General features: G+C 40.9%; 2 protein-coding genes across 6 annotated transcripts; both read right to left on the bottom strand.

Annotated features, from left to right (window-relative positions):
- Positions 1 to 2,526: 2,526 nt before the first annotated feature.
- rprd2a (regulation of nuclear pre-mRNA domain containing 2a) lies at positions 2,527 to 18,340 on the bottom strand. 5 transcript variants are annotated; one of them, XR_001290474.1, is made up of 12 exons: positions 17,893 to 18,340; positions 11,615 to 11,744; positions 11,303 to 11,454; positions 10,907 to 10,959; positions 10,631 to 10,757; positions 10,354 to 10,529; positions 9,740 to 10,082; positions 8,125 to 8,328; positions 7,488 to 7,670; positions 5,383 to 7,393; positions 2,895 to 3,043; positions 2,527 to 2,732 (listed from the first exon to the last, which is right to left on the bottom strand). XR_001290474.1 is itself a non-coding variant. In XM_013912815.1 (10 exons), the coding sequence occupies exons 1-10, from the start codon at positions 18,065 to 18,067 to the stop codon at positions 5,694 to 5,696; spliced, it is 3,243 nt and encodes a 1,080-aa protein (XP_013768269.1). In that variant the 5' UTR covers positions 18,068 to 18,340; the 3' UTR covers positions 4,721 to 5,693. The 5 variants fall into 5 exon arrangements, 1 of the variants encoding a protein (XP_013768269.1); XR_001290475.1 differs by having other exon boundaries at positions 2,527 to 2,728; XR_001290473.1 differs by having other exon boundaries at positions 2,527 to 2,719.
- Positions 18,341 to 21,199: 2,859 nt separating this feature from the next.
- ciarta (circadian associated repressor of transcription a) lies at positions 21,200 to 25,351 on the bottom strand. The gene is made up of 6 exons (XM_005740681.1): positions 24,944 to 25,351; positions 22,888 to 23,235; positions 22,683 to 22,758; positions 22,512 to 22,590; positions 22,111 to 22,264; positions 21,200 to 21,850 (listed from the first exon to the last, which is right to left on the bottom strand). Exons 2-6 carry the CDS (start codon positions 23,233 to 23,235, stop codon positions 21,482 to 21,484), a joined length of 1,026 nt encoding a protein of 341 aa, XP_005740738.1. The 5' UTR covers positions 24,944 to 25,351; the 3' UTR covers positions 21,200 to 21,481.
- Between the last annotated feature and the right edge of the window lie 353 nt (positions 25,352 to 25,704).

The raw sequence follows: 25,704 nt of genomic DNA, 5'->3' as shown, positions 1-25,704 counted from the left end.
ATAACTGGATGAGGCTTCTGGCCACAAGGGTGACTTCTATGTGAGTTATTTTGGGCATGTCCAGCTGTGAGGAGACATCGCAGGAGAGTCTGGACACACTGGAGAGATCATGTCTCTCTGCTGGCTTGAGAAAACCACAGAAAACCTGGAGGCGGTGTCTGGGGAGAGAGCGGGTCTGGACACCTCTGCTTAGGCTGTTTCCCTGTAACACAGGCTTGTATAAGAAGTAGAAAATGGATGGACGGGCTTGTGATCTGATGCATAATGAACACGTTCACAGAAACACAAGTGTTTGCACTCACATTCAGAGCTGCACAGACAGTGGAAAACATGAAAAACCCACACAGAAATGCATTAATGACCCTCCGATTATAAGCTGCCAGCTCATCTCATCTGCTCAGAAACCTAAAATCAGGTTAAAATAAAAAGGTGTGTATTTAAAAATATCTGATAATTCAAGGTGAAATAAAGGAAAATTCTTTTTCCCTCTAAATAGAAAATATAAGGCAGCAGGTGTTTGTTTTCGGGATATTCGTTTTTCGCGTGGAGATTAAAAAGCAGACAGTCCCTGACATCAAGAGACGCAAATCCGCCTTTTGTTCTTGCTGTGGAACTGGCCGTGGTCCTGAAAGCTATCGGCTCAGTGTGCTCATGATACATTTTCGGGGATACAATGTAGCTTCTCTGAGTAGGGGAAAGGGCGTTATATTCATAAGTATATTCGTAAATGCGGGGGCCGATTTCACAGGACACACACACACACACACACACGCCCTCTCTGAAATCTCGGCAGCATGTAAACAATGAACCCACATGACAGCAGGCTGCACACACCCGACATGCGCACACGGCGCTACTTCAAAGGAGTCACGATCTGGACCTGGTTGGCTTGAGCATCGCAGCAGCGTTATAGTTATTCTAAGCATACCTCTGGGCACAGATTTCTCGGTGGCCTCACCATTTAATACTTTATATTTCCAACAGCAGAACATCTCCTCGGCTTGTGTTAAGACTGCCATCTGCCATCATCAGTCACTAAATCCTATCTGCCCGCCGCCAGTCAGCCCCTCTGTAAGCCCGTGGTGCAGGCGTGGCAAAAACTCAATTCATCTGGTGTCGATCGGGTATAAATGGGTGATAAGGAACAGCGTCGGGTACGTGATTTGTGTCATTTTCACAATGGATGACAATTTTATTTTTCGGAATGTAACTGACAACGACATCTGGTGACAAGCTGCTAACAAATGCGATGCCAGCAGGGGTGCTTATGTTTCTGCTGTGCTCCAAATGTAGGGCTTCAGAAAAAAGAAAAAAGAAAGATAAATCTGTGGGTTTGAATGTGCTGCTGTACAGATAGACAGACAGATAGATAGATCTGAATCTTTAACCTCTAGTCTGCTAATATACAGTCACTGCCACTTTGTTAGGTATATCTCCTTAACCTCTCCTTAACGCAAATAGACCATGTAGACACGGTCAAGATGATCTGCTGTTGAGATCAGAGAAGAATGGTCAGACTGCTTCCGGTCGATAAGAAGGCAACAGTAACTCAAATAACCACACATCACACCCAAGGTGTGCAGAACAGCATCTCTGAACACACAGCACACTGAACCACACTGGGTGCCAACATGTCAGCTATTTCTGAGGAATGTTTCCAGCACCTTGCCATAAAGAATTAAGATAGTTCTTAAGGGAAAAGTGAGTCTAACCGAGTACTAGCAAGGTGTACCGAATATTTATAACTAAGTATAAATACTAGGTAAATAAAGGTTAGTTTGAAATACATGACTATCATTTAACCCTCTGCTGTCTGAGGTGCCACAGGGTTAAGGTGCAAGAACCCCACCCTGTTTTTTAAGGAAATTATATACTTAACTGTATTAAGTAAATATAACCATTTTCAAAAGCCAAAAACCCAAATATTCTTATAGCACAGGGTCAGTGATGAGGGCGGTTGCCAAAACTGATGTTCTGAATGAGATGTTACTGGATTAAATAAACAAAACCCATTAAAAAACACTGTTTTAAGAAGATAAAAAGGTTTGACTATAAAGAGATTTTTGAAAAAATGTAGCAGAAATAAAGATGTTTATGTCTTTTGTACATTTTATTAGAAAAGCAGAGCTGTTATATGAATGCTATGGTACAAAGGTTTCACCAACAAATACAAAGGAGGGGTCAGCTGGAAAGTGAAAGCAATCTGAAATGGAAATACTAATTGATCCAATCAAAATTGTCCTTTAGTGCAGGTGTAATGGACTCCCACAATGACTGTAACTTAATTACACAAATGTTTCCCGGAAGATTTAAATGCTCCAGAAATGGGTCTTAAACTCAATGTTCATTAAAGGTCATAAGAGACACTCTCTTTGAATTTTGTCTCTTACAACAAAATTTCAAAATCTGGTTAAAATTGAGACTGTTTTTAAATTGAAGGGCAACTTTCTTAAACTGAGCTTGGAGATGCTCGTTTGTTAAATACTGTAAGGAAATGATCAGACAACGACGCTGTGTTTTGTTTTCATTTGCACAATGATCATTTATTCCACAAAAACATGCATTTAATGGGTATCTGTACAGGTTGGAAGCATGAAAAGCACAGATTTGTTTAAAGCAATGTAAAGAGAAGGCAATAAAATAGCTGTAATTATTCAGAAGGTTATTAATAATCCTGGTTGTACTCACATGGTCCTCTATGTCCAGCGGTCCTCGTTTCCTGTGTTTCCTCACTCACACACACACACACACACACACACACAGACACACACAGGGTCGGAGAACAAATAGAACCATTTTCAACATTTTATTTTCCCCCCACTCTGTATTGATTGTTTTGATTTCCTGCTGGTGGCACTTAGTTTCTGATGTAGCTATTAAACTGAAAGCCTTACCGGTGCACAGCGTTCATAACAGGCCGTGAAGAGCCATCATTGCGAGCGGTGCAGGATTCAAAGAGAGGAGCCGCCACCATCTTCATCAGTTAACATGTGGGGGAAAGGTTTCCATCACATCAGACACATCAAAGTGTGGCTCTGGATCCCTGAGGATGAAAACAGGAGCGAGGAGGGGAGGGGATGAGAAACGGGGAATGAGTTCAAAAAAATTCAGGGGGAAGGAGGTGCGTGTGTGTAGGTAACGTTCACTCACTTCTTCCTTTATGTAAACACAAAGAAAAATGCGTACACTAAGGTGACCTGACACATTTACGCACGTCCCCGATATGAAGGCTGATAAATGCTGAATAATTTAGTTATTTATTGAATTTTTCATGCTATAGGCTACCCCTCCCCTCTCTAACAAAGTGACTCTGGGAAGATGTGCTGACATCTGGCGACGGCCGGCTCACCTGTGACTATGTTTAATTTCCAAGTAAACTCCGCAGATTAAAAACTAACTTCTGACCAATAAAGATGTCGAATGGGAGCACTCGTTTTCTATTTGTTCCCTCCAATTGTTTTCATCTAACACCGCTTTTTTTTGTTTTCGTGTTTGTGTGCGCGAAGGGAACGATTTATTGCTAAAATCGAAACTCATTTCCCTAAACGACCTCCGTGCTAATTAAAGTAGACCTAAATTAAGGGCAGGTTTAACTGCACGGATTTATCAGAGTTAGGAGCCCATTCACATCGACACTTTTAAAAGGAAAAAAATTAAGCTGTATTATTTGCCGCTTACGCACTTAGAAATAACAGTCCCAAGAATAATGTCTTTTTTAACTTCTCATATTTGATTTAATGAAATAATTTAATGACCGCACTAAGACACTGCAAATGAATTAAGGGAAGTGGGTCTTTCGGTACTTGATTAAAACTGCCTAATCAATCCAACTGATCACCACTTTTGTCTTTTAGAGTGATTCTCACGCTGAGGCTGTGTGTGTGTTTGGCACCAAATCGATCTGGACCTCTTCAATTAAAGAGAATATTTGCGGAGTCAAGAGAGCCTTACTGAAAACGTGTTCGTTTCAAATTAAGCCAAACTGACTGCATTAACGCTCCCTGCACGGCAGCCTCACATGGAGACACCTAACAGACCTTTAACTGCTTTAAGGATCCAAGTTACGCGTAAAACCGCCGCTACTTTATTTTGGATCTCAGCCAAACGAATCTTTTGCAAAGTTATTCTTGTTACTAGGCAACCTTTCGGGCATCTGCCCAACAAAGCAGAGCAAATGTGATTCGATTAAACTAAGTAACCTATGCACACAGAGGTACACACAATCAGTGTGGACACTACTTCTTTAACCGTATTTATCTTAAATACCAAAAAACTTATGTAATAAAAAAGTAACTCAGAGCAAAAATCTGACTTATCAAGTTAAGATGTTTTTCTTTAGAAATGTCTATCCCTATAAATGTAATAAATGTAGTAAACGGAGCTTTTTCTTCTAATATCACTTTTATCTGGTCTGATGCAGCAACGTATTTTAAACCTAATGGGATGCTGATACATTGATGAACACATTTCCCAAACAGTATTATAGATTTAATCCTTAAATTATGAACCATAGCTTAAAAAAAAAGAAACCCCACAACACTCTTTAGTGTTACCTGCAGTCGTGTTCATGAGTAATGGGCCCAGTGGCGTTATAATTTCTGTGTGAATAATTAGAGGTCCTGGCTTTTAAATGTGATGCAGAAGTAAAGGCAGTGATGCAACAGGTCAGGGATCAGAGATGATAAAAAAAAAAAAAGAATAATAAACGACACTTTTTTCAAACTCAGATTTTTATTGGTCAGTACAAATAAACGAAAGTGAAGCCGACTGTCTTCATCCTCCTTCCAGAAATGCACTTCTTCTGTGTCGGTGTTGGAGGCTGGAAAAAAAAATCCCCCCCCTTTTGACTAGACTTGTGTCGCCTTCCTAAACGGGATGTAAAAATTATCGCCGAAGGGATCTTGCGCATAGGTGGGGAAAAGCAATGCTTCACAAAAAACAAAAAGACAAAACACAGAACATTTGGAGCTGGAACAATGAGAAATAATTCCGCCAAATATGCTAATGTGCACTGTAGAAGAAACAGAAATTCCATAGCATACACTGTTTGTCATACCCAAAGACAAGTTGAAATTAACGATTTTTCAAACGCTAATGGGATCCTGCTGATACGGGACTGAAGCAGTCAAAACTGCTCACTGAAAAACTAAATAAGAGCAGAAACACTGCACCAACTACACTCTTTTCTCACCGTCTTAGCAAAAATAACTGTCTTTCAAAAAAGGTGTGGAACTATCTGTGTCTAGTTGGTTTAGACTGGACTGCATGCACACACACGTACCATGCACGCACTCTGACACGCTTACATTTAACGTAGTGCTTTATATTGGAGGAAATGATACAAAAAGTGAATTTTATATATATATATGTATATATATCCACCTCTTATCTTCTTTAATCTTCTGTCTTCGCTCTTCAGCTCAGCAACCCTCTCAGAGGCACCGTGTTCTTTATGTCTCTTGGTGTTGGCTCTCCTCAGTCTTCCACACACCCTTTTTTCCTTCTGCATTTAAAGTTTTTTTCTTCTGGAAGCTGCTGAATTAATTCTTCTTCAGCTCAGCTTTGCCACATCGTGCCCACCCCAGTGCAATAACTGCACATTCATCCACCTGCAGTCTCCATTTCAGTTTTTAAGAGGCTTTTATGACCTCCAAGACTTTTGACTGTGAGCAGTCTCAGGGCTACATGCTCAGTCAGTACCGTGGGGGCATAAAGGGTCTCTTAGGGGGGAACATTGGGCCTCCTGGTCTTAGACCTGGACGTTTGCCTCTAAACCTCGGGTCAGGACCTTGAAATCGAGGAAATGGGGGGCGAGGAGGTCCTCTGGGGTGTGGGTGATGTGCAGGGTGAGGAGGTCGATGCGGAGGTCGTAGACCGGGATGACGGATTTCGTGATGAGGCGGTGGTCTCCTAGGGGGGTATTGCGGAGCAGGGGGGCTGTGATGTGGGTAGTCGTGGGCGTAGTAAGGCTCCTCTGAGTTTGAGAGTGGAGGAGTGAGGCGGCCTCGAACTCGGGGATAGTGGTGTGGAGGGCTGCCTGGTCTGTAATACGGGTCATCTGGGCCGTGATAAGGATTGTCTTGGAAATAAGGGGGCTCGTGCTGGAGGAGTTCGTCGTGGTGCCGCTCGAGGTCCCCCTGGTAATGCCGGTCATCTGACTGGTGATGTAAATCCTCAGGGTGATGTGGCCGATGCTGGTCAGTGTCATACAGATGTTCATCAGGATGATACAGGGATTTGTGTTGATGATCATGGACCACCATCCCACTGATGACACTCTCAGTTCTGGCCCCGAGCACGTCCCCAGAGTCTGTGCCGGGAATCGGCTGCTGCTCCGGAGGAATCATCGAATTGCTGGCCGATGAAACGGAAACCTCAAAACCGCGAGGAGGGGGAGGTAACCTTGGGACAGGAGGAAGATTGCTTTTAAAGAAACCGTGCAATGGGGTGCCCCCCTGCTGGGAGAGCAGCTCTTGAGGTTCACGAGTTTGCTCAGCTTGGTATGGATAACGTCCGGATGTCTTGTTTTCTTGAGCCCCTCCAGGCATATTATAGCCCCTGGGCTGCTGAGAGCTCCCCTCTGGGTAAGTGTCACCGTACCAACTCCTTTCACTAGGCCCATGAAAGCTGTCAGCAGTCTGTATGTTACCGGCACTGCCTGGGGCTCTTTCTCCAGGCACTGGCCCTCCTGTCTGTGCAGAAATCTGCTGGTAATGTCCAACCGGGGCAGTAATCCCATGTTCAGAGATCTCCTGTTTGCCAAACGGGTACGCCTGGTAGATCTGCCCATTCTGAGCCACACCTGGCTGCAGGTGAGCAGGCTGTTGAGGATTGTTGGGGTTCGGCTGTGTGCTATTCTGGTATGCAACAGGAGCCATTATTGCAGATTCAACAGATGACTGACTTAACTTGGGAGCAAATGGAACCACCATTGGCTTGTCCATAATCTCATCCTGAGTAGGCGTGCCTCCCCCCTCGTCCCGCACAGGTGTCCCATCCTGGGTGTCTGTGCAAGTAACCGGACTATGATTATTGCTTCCGAGAGCTGGGTTTGTTGAAAAAACCAAGTCAAATGCACTAAAAGCAGGGTTTCCCTGCAAGAAGCTGTGTATTTTAGACTCTAAACTTGTAGAGGGTGGTTCAGGATCTGTTGTCAAATCCATGTCTCTATGAAGAGCCTGAACCAGGGCAGAGGCAGGGTTGGAATTCTGGGGGGATGCTTGGGTGCTTGAGCTCTGCCTTGCAGTAGATTTGGATAGGGGAAGCACAGATGTGCCAAAGGAGTGAGGCAAGCTCTGAGAGGGTACCGCTGATGAAACTGTGGATGAAGGAGAGGCAGTAATCTTGCCTGTACTGGAGGAGTCAGCTGAGCTGCCCACAACAGAGGTGATGCCTAAGGGGCACAAGGAAGATAGAAGAAAGATAAGCAAGGGTGCTGCTATAAATCAACATTTCTTTGAATACGTTAAGTAAAGGTTGACTCTCACCTTCGAGGCTGCTTTGACCCTGGACTTTGGACAGAGCACTGAGGAGGTCTGCAGGACTCACTTCTACCTTGGAGAGGATACTAACCAGTGAACTGGGGTCCTGTGCTGCCACAGGAAGAGCAGGCATGCTCTTAACTGAGGAGACAGCGGGGGCAGCTGCAGGAGGAGTCTCCACTAACGGCGCTGCAAAAACCAAAGCTACACTCACTCACAGAGTAACCCACCATATACTAACTTTTTATTAGACAGTTAACAGATCTGTGAAGGCCAAATGTTCATTCATAGATTTATGCATTATGGGGTATATTTAAAACAAACTAACTTTGACATTTGACAAACCTACCGGATTAACTTAAATACTCTGTTAAATCTATGCAATCTAAAGACACTGAAAACATATATGCAGCTTAAGTACATACTCACATATGCTCTCAGGATCTTTTTGTTTATCTCTACATTAAAAATTAATGACACTGCAAAGATATTAACGCTCCAAACACATTGCAAACCCAGTTGGTTTTTCCACAGCAGAAGTCGAGACACGCTTAATGACGGCACGTGGAAGATTTTATTTTATTTTGAAAGAATTGAAAGAAATCATCTATGTGCATGTCACAAAAAGGCCCTCGCTACTCACCTGTGTTCTTCACGACTGAGCTTAAGCTGTTGAGGATGGAGCCAATTTTATTCATGTCCACACTTTCCAGAGCGGCCGCTGGAGCGACAATGGGAGGCGCGATCTGTGCGACGGTGGGCTGCTCTGTCGCTACTAATGGCACGCTTTTTGCAGGCATCGGTGCGGGCACCTCTGGGTGGAGAACGGGTTCTGTCCGCTCTTCAACTGAGGAAAGAAAATATGGCAGCGATAACAGTGAGTGAGGGCCAATGTAATGGTGCAGCTAAGTGCAGTTCCTCTACATTTGGTTTTTGTGACTAATTTTGTCGCTGTCACCTGATTTCCAGGGCAAATTTCTCAAAAGTTACTCAAATAATGATTGCAGGAAGGAATGTGGTGCAAAAAAGAGAACAGAAAATATATTTATGACTCTAGCTGTATATTCACAAGTGTTTTAATATTAAAAATGTTTCCTAGAGATGTAGGGTACTGAGATTTGCTTTTGCAGAGACCTGATGCTCAAAGTTAGCTCAAGATGGATAATTACATTAGAACATTTTCTCTTTAGCGGTAACCAAAGCTAATTATTTACTTCTATACCATCCTATCCCTACCAGCTTATACTGTCATCCCGACTTTCTCCATGTCCTCATTCACTACATCCATGAACCTCCTCTGTGCTATTCCATATTCAGCATCCTTAGCCTTGCTTCTCTAACTTTGTCTCCAATTTCCTCGACCTGTGCCGTCTCTCTCTGACGTACCAATTTCTAACCCTAGTCACTCGCAACGAAAACTTCAACTCTGCCACATCTGGCTCCAGTTTTGAAATGACTCCATTTGGTCAGCGTAGCCACTAAAACCGCTTGGATGCTTCAGGATTAATGAATTCCTCTAAATAACAGGTGTGATTTGTAAAGCCTGATTTATCTTTGATGCAGAGCTTTACCAGATGTCCACAGCAGGCGATGGTTTCACCTGTGATCACAATGCATCCATCTAAGTAAATGCATACTCTGTGATATGTGATGGCGGTGGGCTGTGCACACGCTAGAACTCAAACTACATTGAGGAAGAATATTCCTATTTTAACATGCAGGTCAATTTAAGAATGTGCACATCAGCTACTGCGCAGATGCTGTTTCTTCCACGGAGTCTCATCAGATTGTGTATAACAGACATTTTGTCTTCATTAAATGGTCAGAAATGAGAAGAAAACTGTCAAACTTCTGTCAAATAAGGTAACACAGACTCATCACCTTTCTTATTTTGAACGCAGTCAAATCCAAAAGGCCCTTTTTTTCCTCCAGGAAAAACTTTAACAAGCCAGCTTATCTCAAAACAAACGAAATATGTAAAAAGACTGCTTTTAAAATTAAAACTCGGAACATTTGAACTAGTTAGATGACACCATGCAACATCTGTATTAACTACTACCGACAGCAGGTTCAAAAGATGCTCCTGCAAAAGTTGAAACAATGACTATTGTTGAGAACTTTTGTGTCATTACGGTGCTTGCCCATCTCTCCTGTGTTTGTCATTTCATTCTTTTTAGTAAAGTACTGAAGACCAATATAAAAACCACAAAGCACTTAAAAAGCATTGCAGAGGCTTGAAATCCCAAAACCCTCCTTACCTATGATGCCCCCACTCTCCATTTCGTCCTCAGACAGCTCCATGTCCTCCACCTCGCGATTGTCATTCTCACCGAGAGCCTCTGTGTCTCTGGGAGACCCCCCCGGGGAGGACAGAGGGCTCGGGGCTGGGGGCTCTGCATCATCGTCCATTGCAGAACCATCGAGGTCTGGATCGGGGTGGGCCATTTCCAGACCGTGGAAAGGAGACTCTGAGCCTGTTGGAGATGGAGCGTCTGCCGAGGGAGAGGGGATGGGTGACTCGTCCAGGTCGGGCAAGGTGGACTTCAAGGTGTCCAGCTTACGCTTGAGGTGGGACACCCGGTTAGCAAATGTTTGGTAGGCCTTGAGAGGAGAAGCAACGGAGTTTAAATACATGAAAATGTAAATGTTAAGTCTATTAGCCAGTTTTAATACAGACTTCACGCAAATTCAAACAGCAAGATAGAGAGGCATAAGGTTTATCTACAGCTAGCAACATAAGAGTCTAAAACATAATGTACCAAAATGCCCAACACAAGCTGGGTAATAAACCCACAGGTAACTGAATTTCTTCATGCTTTAGAACAACAACAACAACAAAAATACAAATTAAAAATAAACATCTTTCACTTACGTTAGCTACAATCTTCACTTCCTTGTACTGCATCTCATAGAAGATATCTGCGTTGGTGAGTGCCTCCATGAGTTGAGGTAGGATTTTGTTTTGTTTATCAAAGAACTTCACGAACTCCTGTAGCTGTGCGCTTCCTTCCTCAAAGTCCTTGGAGAACTTCTTTCCTCCTGCCTTATCTGCAAGAACCAAGCAGTAATGTGAGGAAATCGTCAAAGTCATAACCCATCCTTCCTATCGCTCCAGGTTAGGCTGTATAGCAGCAAAAAGAATAAAATACCTTTGAGTTTCTTGAGGGCATCAGAACTGAAGATGTCAACCCTCATAGCTGCCAGCTGTTTCTCTCTGAGGTCGACCTCCTCCACAGATCTCTTGTACTTGGCCAGCTGGTCTACGAGTGCCTGCGGCTAAAGCAGAGGGAGCAGTCAGTCATATCATAAGCGCAACAAAGTCTGATCACAGTGTTTGAGTCAAAGACAAGACGATAACAACCGTGCTTGTAAAACGGCACAGCTGGAGTTTAGTGAGGAGCTTTAAACTCTAACATCACACTTACCACAAATTCAGCAACGACCTTGGATCGTAGATCAGCTTTAGACTCGGCTGGAGCTTTCAAATAAATAAAAAGCCCATAAACTCAAACAGCAAAATTAACTACAAACACCCAGAAATCTACACAACAGAATGAAATGCAACATTATTTAACGGAATTATTCCTAAACTCTGGGAAAACTATGGATGTATTAAACCTAATAAATAAGAAACTTGTCTTAAAGCCAATTAAATTAAAAATTAAATAAATTGTGTTTTCATAATCACTGACAGCCAAAACTGTAACTGCAATTAAAATACAATTAACTGTACAAGGTGCCACGACTGGTAACGACAAGTTTCATGTTAAGATGGCGCGTCTAATAAAATTAAAAATTATAAAAATAATAAGCAAACTTACTTTTTTGCTCCACAGGAGTGACAGGAGGGGACTCCTCTTTGATCAGGGCGTTCTTAAGGTCGGCAATGAGAGTCCCCGAATACACACCTCTCTCCTCCCAGATGGACAGTATCCTCTCTGCTGATTTTATCACCTTCGAGTCACCTTCACAGCTACAGAGAGGGGAGATGATAAAAACTATAATGATGGCTGCTGGATTTATGTGAGTCCAAATGAAACAAATGAGAGGAATGATGGACAAGAAACACTGAAAGGTAGAGAGCAGCAGAAAGAAACATTGCACCAGTGGAGCACTTACTACAAAGCACTTACTTAACCAGCTGGAAGGCGTCTAGAAGCACCTCGGCGAATGCCGTTCGGTAAACGATGGCATTTTTCCTTTTACAGTTCTGGATGACGTCATTGGCGAGGTATAGCAGGTTGAGCCTATGTGAGGCGTCAGCTGTTGGAGGAAACAGAGGCGCTGATGTTAGCTTGTTTGAACCAGACTGCTTCTAATTATGGTGCTTTTATCTGCAGCTTAAATCTTTCATCGTTTTTACTGTTTTTGTTGCTGCACAGCATGTGTCCCATTTTTAAATGTGCATATGAAAAAATCTGACTTGAAACCAGTTGAGCCGGAGAATTTTTGTACTTTATAAAAAGGTCAACATTATTACTTAACGCCCAGTTAAACTGAATAAATGACAAAAATCCATTATAGACATGTGTGATTAAGTCTGAAGTGATAAATCAGATTCATAAACAACACAGAAAAGATAGCATGCAGTCAACAGCTACCAAGAATATTTAATCAACAGCTAACTGTTAAACATGACGTGAAATCATTTACACAATCTTTGTTCACATTTTATGACCTAAACAAGGAGTTTTAAAAATGCCTGTTTTATGGTTTATACACACCATGTGTCATTTTTATTTGCAGTTTTTTTTTTATATTTATGATATGATATCAGCTCATAATATCTCCTGGGCAATAGTTTAATCAGTGCTTGATAAAATAACCAACATCCAGATGCAAAATAAGTCTGCAATGCAACTAATTTCAATTCTCTGTAAGTAAATAATTTTGCTTTAAATAATCAAGTCTCTATTAATTCTCTAATTGTCTAGATGACAGATGAAAGCCACGCTTCTTACTCATCACGAGTAGAAAAGCAAAAGGCTGTTGTATTCCTTATTATGCTGAGGGTTTGAACCCTAAACACAAACCCCAAACACTACAAAACAGTTTACTTTGAAATTTCTCCTGCAGCACTGAGATCCGCGAGTGTGATCACGTTAGAAGAACAAAATTGTAATATGCTCAGAGATCACTCTAAATTCTCCAAAGTCAAACACCGTTTCAGGTAACTGTAAAATCACTGCGACCAAGATTAACAGCGAAACAGGCAAGCGAGAGCCAAAGACAGCCATCTATGAATACCTTCATTAAAAGGTGGAAACAATCAGCTCGAGGCTTCAAAATCGGTGACATCACAGTGGCTAGTCATCTTTTACATACAGTCTATGTTTTAACTAGAGATACAGTGATCTGGAATCAGCTGATTTTCTAAATTTTTAGACTAGTGACTGACTAGTCAGCCTCTTGTATATTAAATTACAAAGCGGCCCGTTCGACGCATGTGCAACACATGCACAGCAGTGCAGGCATTATCAAAAGGAGCCTATCCTAGCTGCCATAGGTCAAGAGGCGGGATACATCCTGGACACGAGTCCACCTCGCTGCAGGCCTAACACACAGAGACAGAACTATTCAAACACACCTCACTACAACTCACAAAACCCACTAACTGCATGTTTGTAGGAGGAGGTCAGAGTATCCAGAGAGGACCCACGCAGACAACAGAAGAGCATGCAAACTCTAAACAGAAAGACGTAACAAGATGATGGATTTGAACGCAGGACCTCTTGCTGACGGGCAGCACTGCTAACCACCACCGCCTCACCCAATGAAGAACGTCACACACACACACACACACACACACACACACACACACACACACACACACACACACAGCCAGCAGAAGCTGAAGAAATTACTGCAAAAGACGTCACCAAAAGGTCAGTGAACCCCATCTGGTGATGGATATTGATACAACTTCATTGATTCCAAAGCCATTATCGATTCTGCTTATAGGTCAGATTCATTATTGATTCTTTTACTGACCTGATCCATGTTTGTGTGTTTTTCAACATCAACACGACTGTTTTAAAACGTTTTTAAGATCCCTCCTGTTCTTGGGCAGCCTAAACCGAATACAGCATTTCCATTAGTGAGAACACGTCTTTTATGTGCTCTAAGAGATGAAGGGCATCTACAATCTGATTTTACATGTTTTTTCCTCAGCTTATGTGTAAGAAAGACTTCATTCTCTTTGAGCCTGAGAAATACTTGAAAGTGGGTGTGCAGAAGCTCCACTGCCATGCTTGACACCATTGCTCTGCAAAGTGAAAGAAAAAATATTCCTCTTATCAGGAAGAGGAACTGATACAACTTTGACAAACCGGAAATTTTGGTATGGATTCTTCACTGGAACTGGTTTTTAATTACTGTCCCTAACTCTGTACAGTGATCTGTGGTATTACTATTTTTGTTTAAACATAAGATCTGGGATCTTTTTTTTTTTTTTTTTAAATCAAGACATTTCTGTTGGACAATGTTAATGTTTTCCAGCTTATCTCCAGCCAATCTGGTGCACTGACTTAATACTACTTACAATTAGGGTGCAGTTAGTAAGATGTAGGTATATTAAAAATACCTTAGTGCAGTAGTAGTATTAAGTAAGTTCGACCCCACCCATATGGAAAAGATATATATAAATCTTATAAAGTTTGTATCTGTCTTGTGTGAAATTTGTATGAAAAGCATACAAGAGTGAAAACAGATATAAGATCCCTTGAAAAATTATATAAATGAAACTTGTATGTTTTGGATACTTACTAAAACAATATATGAAAGTAATGAGAAAGTGGCCACTTTCATGAGTAAATCATATAAGCCTTATATGATTTACTATATGAAGTAGGCCACATCTTATGCAAGTCTTTTATAAGTTTTTTCTATTTCTTTTCCATATGGGCACCCCTGTTGTTTTGTTTAGGATAGAGGTGGCAAACATAAGGCTCGGGGGCCTAAATCAGCCTGACAAAGGTGCCAATCTGACCTAATCTGACCCCCAGCTTTGGAAAATACAACAAAGGGCATATGTTTTTGACCTTTTAACTATATTTTCACAGGTTTGACAGCTTTTTCTGCTGATAAAGATGTCCCGCAGCCATTAATACCACGCCAAAGTAGTTAAGTAATAGATAAACAATTAGGTTAGTCTTTTATTGTCATTGCACGTGTACATGGGTGCTCCATACCAACTGTGCAAGACTAAAATATAAATAGTAAGACAACAGAAATGCATAACAAGCAATAGGAATATATACAAAACCAGAGGAAGCCCCGCAATAGAAAGACACTGTCTGTTAAATGACAGAAACAGAAGTTCCTGTCTCACTGTCTAATATTGACATTTCTATTAAAAAGGAAACAAAATCTTCATCAATTAACAAACACTTTGTTTTATAAACACAGGAGAGTCTGGAAAGTGAGCTACCAGAATGTTTTCTGGTGCTTGTGTTTTCCTACATTTATCATGTAGGAAAAAAACGATATGCTGTTGAAATTGCATTATTTATCTAATATTAAGATATCTCAGGGAATAAACGTGTAGTTAAAGTTTCACTCCACCAACCCACCTAAGAACAAAGCGGGCTGTATGTGATGGTCAATGTAAAATGAGTTTGGCATCACTGGATCAGGACTTTTCCAAAATAGTAAAAAAAAAAAAACAACACAACCCCCCCCCCCAGATATGACACTATAGAGACAAAAATGTCCACTTGTTTTATCTGATGAACACAAGGTTAGATTTAATTTACAACAGTACAAAACAGAAAAAGGAGAGCCAGCAATGCCAAAAAGCTTGATATACTTTCTATTAAATTAATAATCAAATTACTGTAACAAATCTGGTATATTAATCCGCACATTTAACAATTTCTTTCTTATTTTCGTTCTCAAGTTCATCCAGAAAGCTTTGGTAGCTTCCAGTTAATACAATTAAATGCTATGTTTTTAAATGTATTTATTAAGTGTTATTCAGATGTTTAAAACATCTGTCTTCACGGTACACCACTAAGCCTCTGAAAAATCCCTAACAGGCTTTAAACTGCATAAATGGAAAACTCAGGTGTCAGATATAATGAAACAGTCATATCTTTAATGACAAAATGGAGACAATGTCTAAAAGAGGATAACACTATACTGCAATCACAGAGGGAGAACCACAACTCTGCTGTTAATAAGGCTCCACGCTGAACGTACCTTGCTGTCTTCATCAGCAAAAGACAGTGATGAACTTTAAATTGAAAGCAAATGCTAAAACCTCACTAGAGTACAAATTAATGAACAGTAGGTATAAAGGTCTCAATAGCAATGGCCTTTTTCTTAAATTACTGGACAATTCCAACAATATGAATGATCCTTAAGCTGCAAGTCAAAATAAATTACTCGGAAACTATTCAAGGGCTGTGCATGAGATTTATTCACCTGCTCTGCAGAGAATCAGAAACAGACTACTATTCTCACGTCTGCAAGAAAAAGTTTGTGAACCTGTTTAAACTACTTCTGCACTGATTATTCATAAAATGTGAGCTGAATCTAAATCACAAACATAATCCAATTACACAAATAAAATACGCACATTGTACTTTTGTTGATATAATCTCACAGTGAAGGCTTGAAAATGTAGATTCAACCGTTAGGAGCTCCACTTAAGCAGATGCTGCCTGAAGCATGGATTGTACAGGGGAACATTTGATACATAGCGATGACACTACCCAAGTGAAAACATGTATAAGGCAAAAGGATTGGTCCTAGCAAGGATTAAGATTTAAGATATAAGATTTGTCTTCTTAGTGTAAGACTGGTTGGTGGGAGCTGTGTCTTAATTACAGTTACTAGAAAGCTAGATGTGTGATCAAGGCTGCAAAAGCATCTCCTAATACCTTGGCAATAACACAAAGTACTGACAGATTTATTATAAAATAAATAATAGAGCCCCACTGAGAACCTGGTGCAGTTTGACAAATTTCCAAACAAACATGTAAATAATCAAAGTGTCGGTGACAACTCCAATACTTAAAGTGAATTTGTGTACTCGGTAACATTAGTTTACTCCAGCGGGCCACACGAGGAACTAAAACTGCTGTGGAAGGCCGCACCTGTACACTGAACTCATTCTGCTCATTGTTACTTTTTATTTCTTTATAAACTGCTTCTGGTGAAAGTAGATTTTTAGACCCCAAAAAATCAAAAAGACCCCAATTGTGGCCCCATGGATAAATTAACTGCCCAGCGCAGGTTTACGGTAACAGAATATATTTTGTCTACATCAGGGTTTTCAAGCAAAAGGCACCGGGGGACAAATTTGACCTGCCAAGGACTCCAATACGACCCACTTTTACAGCATTTCCTACTGAGAAAGACCTTCTCCTCGGCCATTCATACTACAACAGTGTAATATGTAAAGGACAAAAAATTAAATGACACAGAAATTCCTGTTTTTTTCACTATCAACAAAAGAAAATTCTGTTTGTTTGTTTATACACCCGGTCCAAGGTAAGAAAAAGAAAGAGAAACAGAAAGTTTACTGCGAATTAAGAAAAACTTCCTGTTTTGTAATTATCGGACAGTCTGGGCAATGAGTTACCAGAACTTTTGCTGTAATTTTACATATTAATTTCTTACAATGTAAGCACAAAGAATCATACTGGCAGGTTTACTAGAGCAACATTTCTTAACGTGTAGACCAAATTAGATGAACTGTTGAAATTGCACTTTTTAATATATTAAGATATCTCATTATTTAATGTTTATTTAAATTTGTTTACATTGACAGAAAGGAGGGTTTCACTCATCTATCCCAATTACAATCAAAGTAAGCCGTATGTGGCTCTCGATGTAAAAAAGAGTATGACATCGCTGGTCTATATATTATGGATGGACATTGGTGTCCCGCCCCATCCAAAACGTCACTGTTCCCCATGAGCTGACTACAAATAGCTCAGTCATACAGTTTGATAACAAAACTGTCTTTCCAGTCTCATAACATGTAGTGATCTGGTAGGCTGTTAAATCTTGAATTTCCCGTTGTAGCCTGTAAAGCTGGCACAGGCTGACCTCTTGTAGCACTGTCAGAACTGTAAATGTGACAGGTTCACTACTCTGCACATTAGTTTATAAACTATTTGTAGACTACGCGGGTAAACGCAGGCTATAGTGTGCACATGGATGACAGCTTGAATGTCCCTGCTGTCAAAGGAGCGCCAGTTTTAAACTCCACCGTTTCCCGGCATTTCAACCTAAGGCAAATAGGACAAAGACCTTAACGCGCCCGGATAAAGGTATGATTCGTCAGACAGCAGGAATAAAAACTATATTTAAAATATGTATAAGCACAAACATCTCATTGCAACCATTGCGATCGTTGAGCTCAAACGAGTTCAAAGGTGGTGCAAGCAGTAGGGCTACTTACATTTCTTCAAGCACTTGATCCAGTGTCGCACTATCACACTGTGGTACTTCTTGTTGTCGATGCACCACGCTGACAGTCCTTGAATCGAGTCCATGGTGTTGGTCACATTTTGTAACTTTCTGTCCAAAGTGGACTCCAGAGAGCCGCTGGTAGCGGCTCCGGCTCCCGCTGCCATGTCCGGACGAGTTTGCTGGTGAAGGCTAGCACTTAGCTTAGCATGCTAGCTTAACGCAGCACAGGCATCTTTGCACTCAGAAGCCTCTCAGCCTGCTCCGTTTGCTAACCCGTGTCCCAATCCCTGTGTGTGTACAAATTATTCACGGTGAGCTTCCTTATCGCGGCTAAACAGTCATATCGTTTCACATTGAAGGACTAAAACTCAGCGCCTCGCGGCATCCTGTGGATCTGTTTACTCGTTGTTGGTGGGGTGATGAAGAACACTTCCGCAAACACTGCTTGGTTATGGCGCCACCCAGTGTCACGGAAGGTGACTTTTCTCTTCTTCTTTGTTTTTTGTTAGCGACACCAGCTGCGCGTTATTGGTAGAGCAAGTGCACTGTTTACTGTTTGTTGTGGCAGAGGAGTTTTAATTCTGTTTTAATATTTAAAAACTAATACAGTGCTGTGCAAAAGTCTTGAGTCACCTCTCATTTCTACATGTTTTGCTTCCAAGGAACCAGACTTTCTTGTTATTTTGGTAGTCTTCTGCAATAGTTCTTCAGGCTTTCCGAAGGTTTTTCAAAGTTGCTTGTTTTTTCACTTATTTTCAGTTGAGTCCTTGCAGCTAACCTTTTACAGATGAATATTTTCTTTTGTTAAGCCAACACTGACCTATGAATTATTGGAGCAAAAATGTGGCCCTACACATAACATACAATTTAAAACAACCTGCCAACAAAAGCACACAATTTATTTCCAATTTGTTAGTTGAGTCAGTATAAAATGCCAAAAATTAATACTTATACACCAATGAGGTGATTTCCAAATTAGCCATTAAAACTTAGAATTTCTCAGGATGTTGTGCAGTGTGTCCTCAAAAAAATGTTGAGAAATCTACAGCAGATTTTTAGTTCATACCAGTGTGAAGCCAAATGTTGTTTTTGTACCATTTAAAGAATGCAGAGTAAATAAGTTCGTAGTGTATGAGGTGTTCTGGTCAGAAAAAATACTTTGCTGTGAAGAGAAACTTTCCTTTTTTACCAAGCTCACAATTGGGCCTGCTGCTGGATCGGGTGACCCTGAACCAAGAATAATACAAGAATAAAAATGCCTTTATATAACCCACACATAGAAAATACCACTTTTGTGCTTTGTGTTTTCTCCTCTCTCTCTCTTCCCTGTGTCTTTCTGGTGGGATCTCCTGCTTTGGAGCAGCATGTTACTGGCCCCACACCTTGTTATTTGCTGTGTTACTCGTGGCCTATTTGCACCCTTGTTTTTTCCTTTTCAATGCAGCCTGAATGTGCCATGACCGGTTACCCTAATCCCAATCATGTAGTTCACCTTCCAATAATATGCTCTAAATTGATGCTATACAAGTAAAACTGTACTTATCTAACCCATGGAATAATAAAGGAGCCTTATAAAGATATTTACGGAGTAGATTTAGTGGCTGGAAAGCCGAAAACTTAAACATCAATGCAGAAAAATGCTGATTCGTGTCATTCTGTACTTATCAAGAAATCACCAGCAATAATTTCATTATAAGAAATAAATTTTCTAAAACAAGTGAAAATTAAAGACATCAAACTGTAAAATCTGATTTCTTTTCTTAACTCCTTTATCACAAATAAAAAGTGTAACCCAGCACAACAAAAAATGTACTCCAGGATGCTACATCTTAACAGACTAACACAACACACCGCTGCACTATTGTTCTCCGCCTTGTGCTTCCAATTTCTGCTTTAAATAGGAAAATTCATACACAAGTAAGGACAAAGCCTGAGAAACATTCACTTTTCAGTGGCATATGTGGCAAAATGACGTTACCATCGTTGGTTAAAACAGTACACTTTTCGTATGACTTTTTCTCGTATGATTTAATGTCAGGCAAGCTTTATGTGATAAAATAAGGCTCACTGGTTAAAAAAACAACAACCCAAAACAAAAAGATCCCACCAGAGATGAAATGTCATTCAACATGAATGATACCTGATTATAAAATATGGTGGTACAAAAAAATATTAAGGTATTTAATAGATATGGAATGGAAAGTGTTTTGTTTATCGTATTCCCCCTGATATTTCTTAATAATGACTCAATAGAAAAGCACTTCCAGGGTTACAAATCCATTTAAAACAGGGCACAAAGGGATGTTTTTTGCCCTCATGATGACACAATGCATTTGGAGCTTTTTTGTATGAATAATAAGCTAGATTTGCTCAACTGCAATCAAATGACATGTCCTCCTCCTCCACCCTTTCCCCTACAAAAACCTGTAAAGCGCTCATCCCAGGCGTAACACACACCAAGTCTGCTGAATAGAATTAAGGTTTTCAAGTACTGCTTTCATAAATAACATCACAAACCCTTTAGTGTGTAACATTTCCTCATTGTCATCCAAAAGTGCAGCTGCATCAATTCAAAGTCACACAGGATTAAATATTATATTATTCCTGTTTAATCACCTAATAAGGAAAAAGTGACCCCATGCCCAAGGTCAAGTGTAATAAAATATTTCAAGTCCACCTATCTACAGCTAGCTTACAGAATAAAAACCAACTGAAAGACCGAGCTTCTTTGGTTTCTAACTCGGCTCAGTGATTACTAGTCAGTCATGTTCTGTGTGGGACTACATCTGTTCTTAATAAGTGCAGATAAAAAAACAAAGAGCGTACGTTAAGTGCTGCGACACTAGAGTAAGCTGCTTGTGATATGATAATGCATCATGGTTTAATTTGGCACATTTTGGCAGCGGCTTCACGCCTTTATTCTACTGTATGCTACAATCAGACAGCTGGAAAAAATACTTTTTAAACTTTCCTAAATAAAATTTAGAGTCATCCGAGTTCAATAATGAGGTATATTTGTAATCAATTTGTGAGTTGCTTCACGATAAACTAAGCCGCTAATTAATTTGTCCTATTTTCTCTGGGAAAATAGTGCAAATGCAAAAAAAAATGTAAGCAGCCGTGGAACCAATCGTCGCTTCATAAAGTATTTTATATTCAACTGACTCGTTTTTTTCCTGCTACAAACACATTTTTCATCAATGGCATGAAATCCTGTACTGCTACTGCTTAGAGCTGCGTTCGATGATATGAAAACGTACAAAGCACAGCACAGACTGTTTTAACACATGTAAAAGTATTTTCAACATTTTTTAACTTAAAGGTCAATGTATACAAAAATCCATTCAGACAAACACTTTGAAATAACTCTGGTGTCATTAAAAACCCAACACTGGATAGTTAGGGGTTAATGACCATCTCTGTACAGTTCTCCTCCTCCTGGTTTAATGTTCCTTATAAGCATCACAGACTGGCTCCACGCCCAACTTTATTCTTATGTAATCGAGTCCGCCCTCTGCTTTCAGTCTCGCTGGCATGCTGAGGCACCTCCATGTGATAGCGAGGTCAGCTAAGGCCAGCTAAGGTGAGTCACTTATAGTAATGATGTTGCTTGAAGACACCGAGCTGTCTTGTGTAGCTGGGCTGCCACATGAGGAGGAGGGCGGAGAACTCTCAGGGTGCTTCCGATTGTCATGTGCTCTCCTGCTACATAAATATGACGGCCTGCTTAAAGTGCCAGTCCTGTGTGTAAACTCGTGTTCAGAGCTACAGCTGTACCCAGCTGCTTTGTCTGCTTCTTCCTCTGGAGTTTTCTGTTCTGTACGGGATCCGCGCCAACACGTGGAAATGGTGTCTAGTGAAAAGGCAGCATGGCAGCTCCCGTGTTTTCCGTGCTTGGCTGGGACTTTGCCAGCCTGGGTAGAGTCTGGCCAGCTCAGTTTTCTCTTCTGCAATGGGAGAGCAGAACCAAAAATAACAACACATCAAGGCCATCTTGGAAGAGAATTAAGATCTTTGAGCCAAAAAAGGACAATAAAGCAGATGAGGTTGACCTTGGGGAGACAGAATACTCTACTAAATACTAAGATGCTTTCTAATCATTTTTAAATGTACATTAATTTGCTTTTTTTCTCCTTCATTCCTTAAAATAATACTATTACATTAAACAACACTGTCACAGATATGGTGACACCAGGAGGAAGCTCACCTTTACTGGGATGTGGAGCTGATTTTGGCTCCAGTGTGCTGCGACTCTGGGTGTGGTGGTCTTGTTTGGTGTGTTTGTGGATGTAAACTCCTCCCGAGGGAACCACATTTTGAGCAGCATCTCTATTTGCAGCAGATTCTGAAGATATTTCTCACTGCAGAAACAAAAGAATTGTACAATTACCCTGTGGGGTAATAGGGACAATGATAACACTGTTCATGCTGTTAACACTGCTATTAATATTAGGTTTTCTTTTTAATAAAGTTATTGTGAAAGGCATTTTAACTTTATTAAACAGGATAATGTGGAGAGAGGGTAGGAGCAGTAAGGACTATAACCTTTGACATTTCGATCAGCTGCTCAACCAGGTGAGCATTAGGTATCATTTTTGGTGGACTTACCCCATTTCAGGTTTCTGTAGGATTCCAAGAATCCTCTGCAACCTGTCCATAGCAACACTCTGCTGGAAACTGGTTAAGCCTATCAAAAACACAAGCAGGTACCTGGATATAACTACCAGATTGGATGCAATAAATAATGAAGATCATTTAGGATAATGGTCAGACACATACCTCGGTCAAATCGGCCAGTCTTTAAACCATGAAGCAGCTCGAGGAGAGGATGGATAAACCTGTGCAAATCTGCACACTGTAATGTTAAAGGCAATAATAAAGACTGTTAATATAACTAAAATCTGCTATTTACTAAAAGTTAACACAGCTTAAAACTTCTGTTTACTAAAATAAGACCTAAAGATTCCAAAAGAGAAGTGCTCACCTTCTGAGCGAAAGCGATGTCCCCTGGTGTCACTGATGACGATAATGTGTGGTCTTCAGGAGAAGGGGTAGAGCCTGGAGGTTTAGTCGTGTCAGAGCACTTTTCAGACCGGTCACACTGAGATCTCAAACGCAGCTGATTGGTATGAGGAGGTAAACCAATGTAGCTTCCAGAAAGTGAGATTCCTTCATCGGCGGAAGGCAACTTTCCAATCCCACTGTCCCCCTCTCCCTCTGAGAAGGTTTCAGCCTCATCTTCAGTCTGCTCAGTCTCACTGAGCAGAAAGCTTGGAGTGGAGGGTAGCGAGTCATAAGATGGCCATTTGGAGGAAATACCTAATGAATTCATCTGTGGAGACAGTATTGAGGAAATTCTTTTAAATCAAGATTATGAATAAAAGTAAAGTAATCAGTAGCACAGCAAGAAGATCCATGGTTTGAATCCAGGCTTTTTGCATGTTCTCCCTATGGGTACTCTGGCGTCCTCCCACACTCCAAAAACATGAATATTAGTTAACTGGTGATTCGGCCATAGGAATGAATATGAGCAAATCTGTGTTAGTCAGTTAGATAGACTGATAACACGTTCGGGGTGTATCCCACCTAGGGCCCTGAGACAGCTGGGATAAATAGAAGAAAAAAGATGACTGGAGAGTAAAGCAATCTTCTTCTGGGAAATCTGCTCAACTTCCTAAGAAGTTGTATCATAAGAAGCTGTACAAACAGTACAATACGTTATCAGTAACCTACTCACTTCTTTTGTGAAATCTTTTGTGGTCCAAACCATAGCATTTATAACACATTTTTACAGTGTTTTTACAGTGTGATGATGCCAGGATCATTTACACAGGAGGTCATATTACCTTAAACAAATGATCAGTTTTGATGCTTCTGGGGATACATCTCTGAATTTTATGTCTCTTAGTTAGCCTTAACATACCTGCCCTTCAGCATACAGTTAAGAGCCAGGCAAAGAGTCTTTTTATTGTTACTTAATAGAAAACTTTGCATTTTACTGCTATTCAAACAATATTTTATCACAGTCTTAATGTTTTTACTTTGGCCAAAGACCTAGATTTGTTTGGTGGGCACCAAAATGTTTTAAATGCACATAAAATAGAAGATCACTTGTAACATTAACATGAAAAAAAATACAAGGCGCCTTAGTTATAATAGCTGCGTATTTGATTGAGTAATACAGTCATTAAATGAAAATACTATCCATATGTTACTATAAAACACTTATCAGCCCTCATGTGACTGCAATGCTGCAGCACGATGATTTCATCACTTTTATGCAATATCTATTAGAAGTGCACTTGTTGCCAAGAACAGTGAGTTACGTCTTCGCAAATTTTCAGCAATAAAATCCAGATGAGGACAGAGCCAATAACAATCAACTCTGATAGATTATGACCCTGGAAGAACACGAAGGCCCTCCGACCGACGCAATCGCAGTTATTCACTTTAAAAAACGCGCAGTTCAATCGCACGAGCCCCCTTAAATTTTCGCAAAAGCCTGTTACATAAAGTTTGTTATAGCACGTGTTGCTGCAAATGTTAGTTGCCTTGAGCTTAGTTTGTTTATATCTGCACTAGATTTTTTTAATCACTGCCTCTTAAGGCTGGATATTACGTATTTAATTTTAATGGTTAAAACTGGAGACATATGGGAATCTGATTTATGTAAGGACACACATGTGTGTACGTCTGCAGCTGATAAGCTGGTAAAACGCAATAATCATCTTATATACCAGTTATAACATGTTTGCGATAACTGGGAATAGTCTAGAAAACCGTATCCCACAAACTGAGTGATTGTTAGCTGAAAATGTCTTTAAGAAAAAGCATAAAAGCAGTATTAATACCGTTTTCATTCTGTAATAATACCCGTGGTCAACCAGCTAACTGGAAATTCGCTATGTAAAGGTGTAAATGTAAAAAGTTACTGTTTAGTCTATCTGAGGTAAAAATAAAACGCAGGCTTTATATAATAAGTGAGGAGCCACATTTCCCTAAAAAACGTTAAAGTGTAGGAAAAGGACGGAGCTTCTTACCTTTTGGACGGAGGAGAGTTGGACTCTTAAAAAAGGACAGCTAGCGCTATTTGAACTAGTTTTTAAAAAATAAATCAAAGCTCACAGAGGGGACTTCCACAAAAACTAACGGCTCTACTTGTGAGCACAGCTGTAACTCCTCTTAGCCAGTCCCTCGTTTCTGCTACCTCCGCTCGTGGCGTTTCACTTACATTGGGAGCTCTCCTACCCGCACGCGAACTACCCACCGAGAGCAACGGCCTCTACACGTGCTGGAGCGTGTACGGAGCCGCGATTGGCTGAGCCCAGAGCTGCTCTTTTCCCTTTGGCCGAGAGGCTTGGCCAATCGGCGGGACGCACAACGTCGGTTGGTTGGTATAAGCGTTTGGATCCCTCCGATCCTTCAACGGCCGCACGTGTGGTAGGTGTGGATGCAGAGCGAGAGGAACAGCACGAGGCAACTGGCATCTAAAATGTTGATATGCAGACTGAGTCACATTATAGAGCCAACGAGTAATAACAGACCACGCTGCTGGTCCCCGCGCGCACATACACGTACACACACACCTCTACACTCTGGAGTCTTCTCCTTTTTCAGTGGGGGCTGCACCCCCTCCCCCCTCCATACTCTCTCCACATTCTTCCAAATTCGTCATGTTACTTAACTGAAGCTCTCCAATAGGCTTGCATGTGATGGACCAAGACACCCACGTCACTTGATTAACATCATTAATCAGAGAGATAGAGAGAGAGAGACATGCACAGTTCACAGCAGGGTCTTT

Source organism: Pundamilia nyererei, unplaced genomic scaffold (assembly GCF_000239375.1).
Source record: "Pundamilia nyererei isolate P.nyererei 1_Seehausen unplaced genomic scaffold, PunNye1.0 scaffold00102, whole genome shotgun sequence".
Lineage (NCBI taxonomy): Eukaryota > Metazoa > Chordata > Actinopteri > Cichliformes > Cichlidae > Pundamilia > Pundamilia nyererei.
The sequence above is the reverse complement of the archived record's forward strand: the minus strand, read 5'-3'. Positions and strand labels throughout refer to the sequence as shown.

Coding starts and splice junctions, on each gene's coding strand:
- rprd2a (XM_013912815.1), bottom strand. CDS start 18,067: ATGGCAGCGGGAGCCGGAGCCGCTACCAGCGGCTCTCTGGAGTCCACT. Junction 10,960..11,302: donor CACTCCTGTGGAGCAAAAAA/GTAAGTTTGCTT, acceptor TTTATTTGAAAG/CTCCAGCCGAGTCTAAAGCT. Junction 10,758..10,906: donor AGGTCGTTGCTGAATTTGTG/GTAAGTGTGATG, acceptor CCTCTGCTTTAG/CCGCAGGCACTCGTAGACCA.
- ciarta (XM_005740681.1), bottom strand. CDS start 23,235: ATGAATTCATTAGGTATTTCCTCCAAATGGCCATCTTATGACTCGCTA. Junction 22,759..22,887: donor ACATCGCTTTCGCTCAGAAG/GTGAGCACTTCT, acceptor TTAACATTACAG/TGTGCAGATTTGCACAGGTT. Junction 22,591..22,682: donor GACTGGCCGATTTGACCGAG/GTATGTGTCTGA, acceptor TGTTTTTGATAG/GCTTAACCAGTTTCCAGCAG.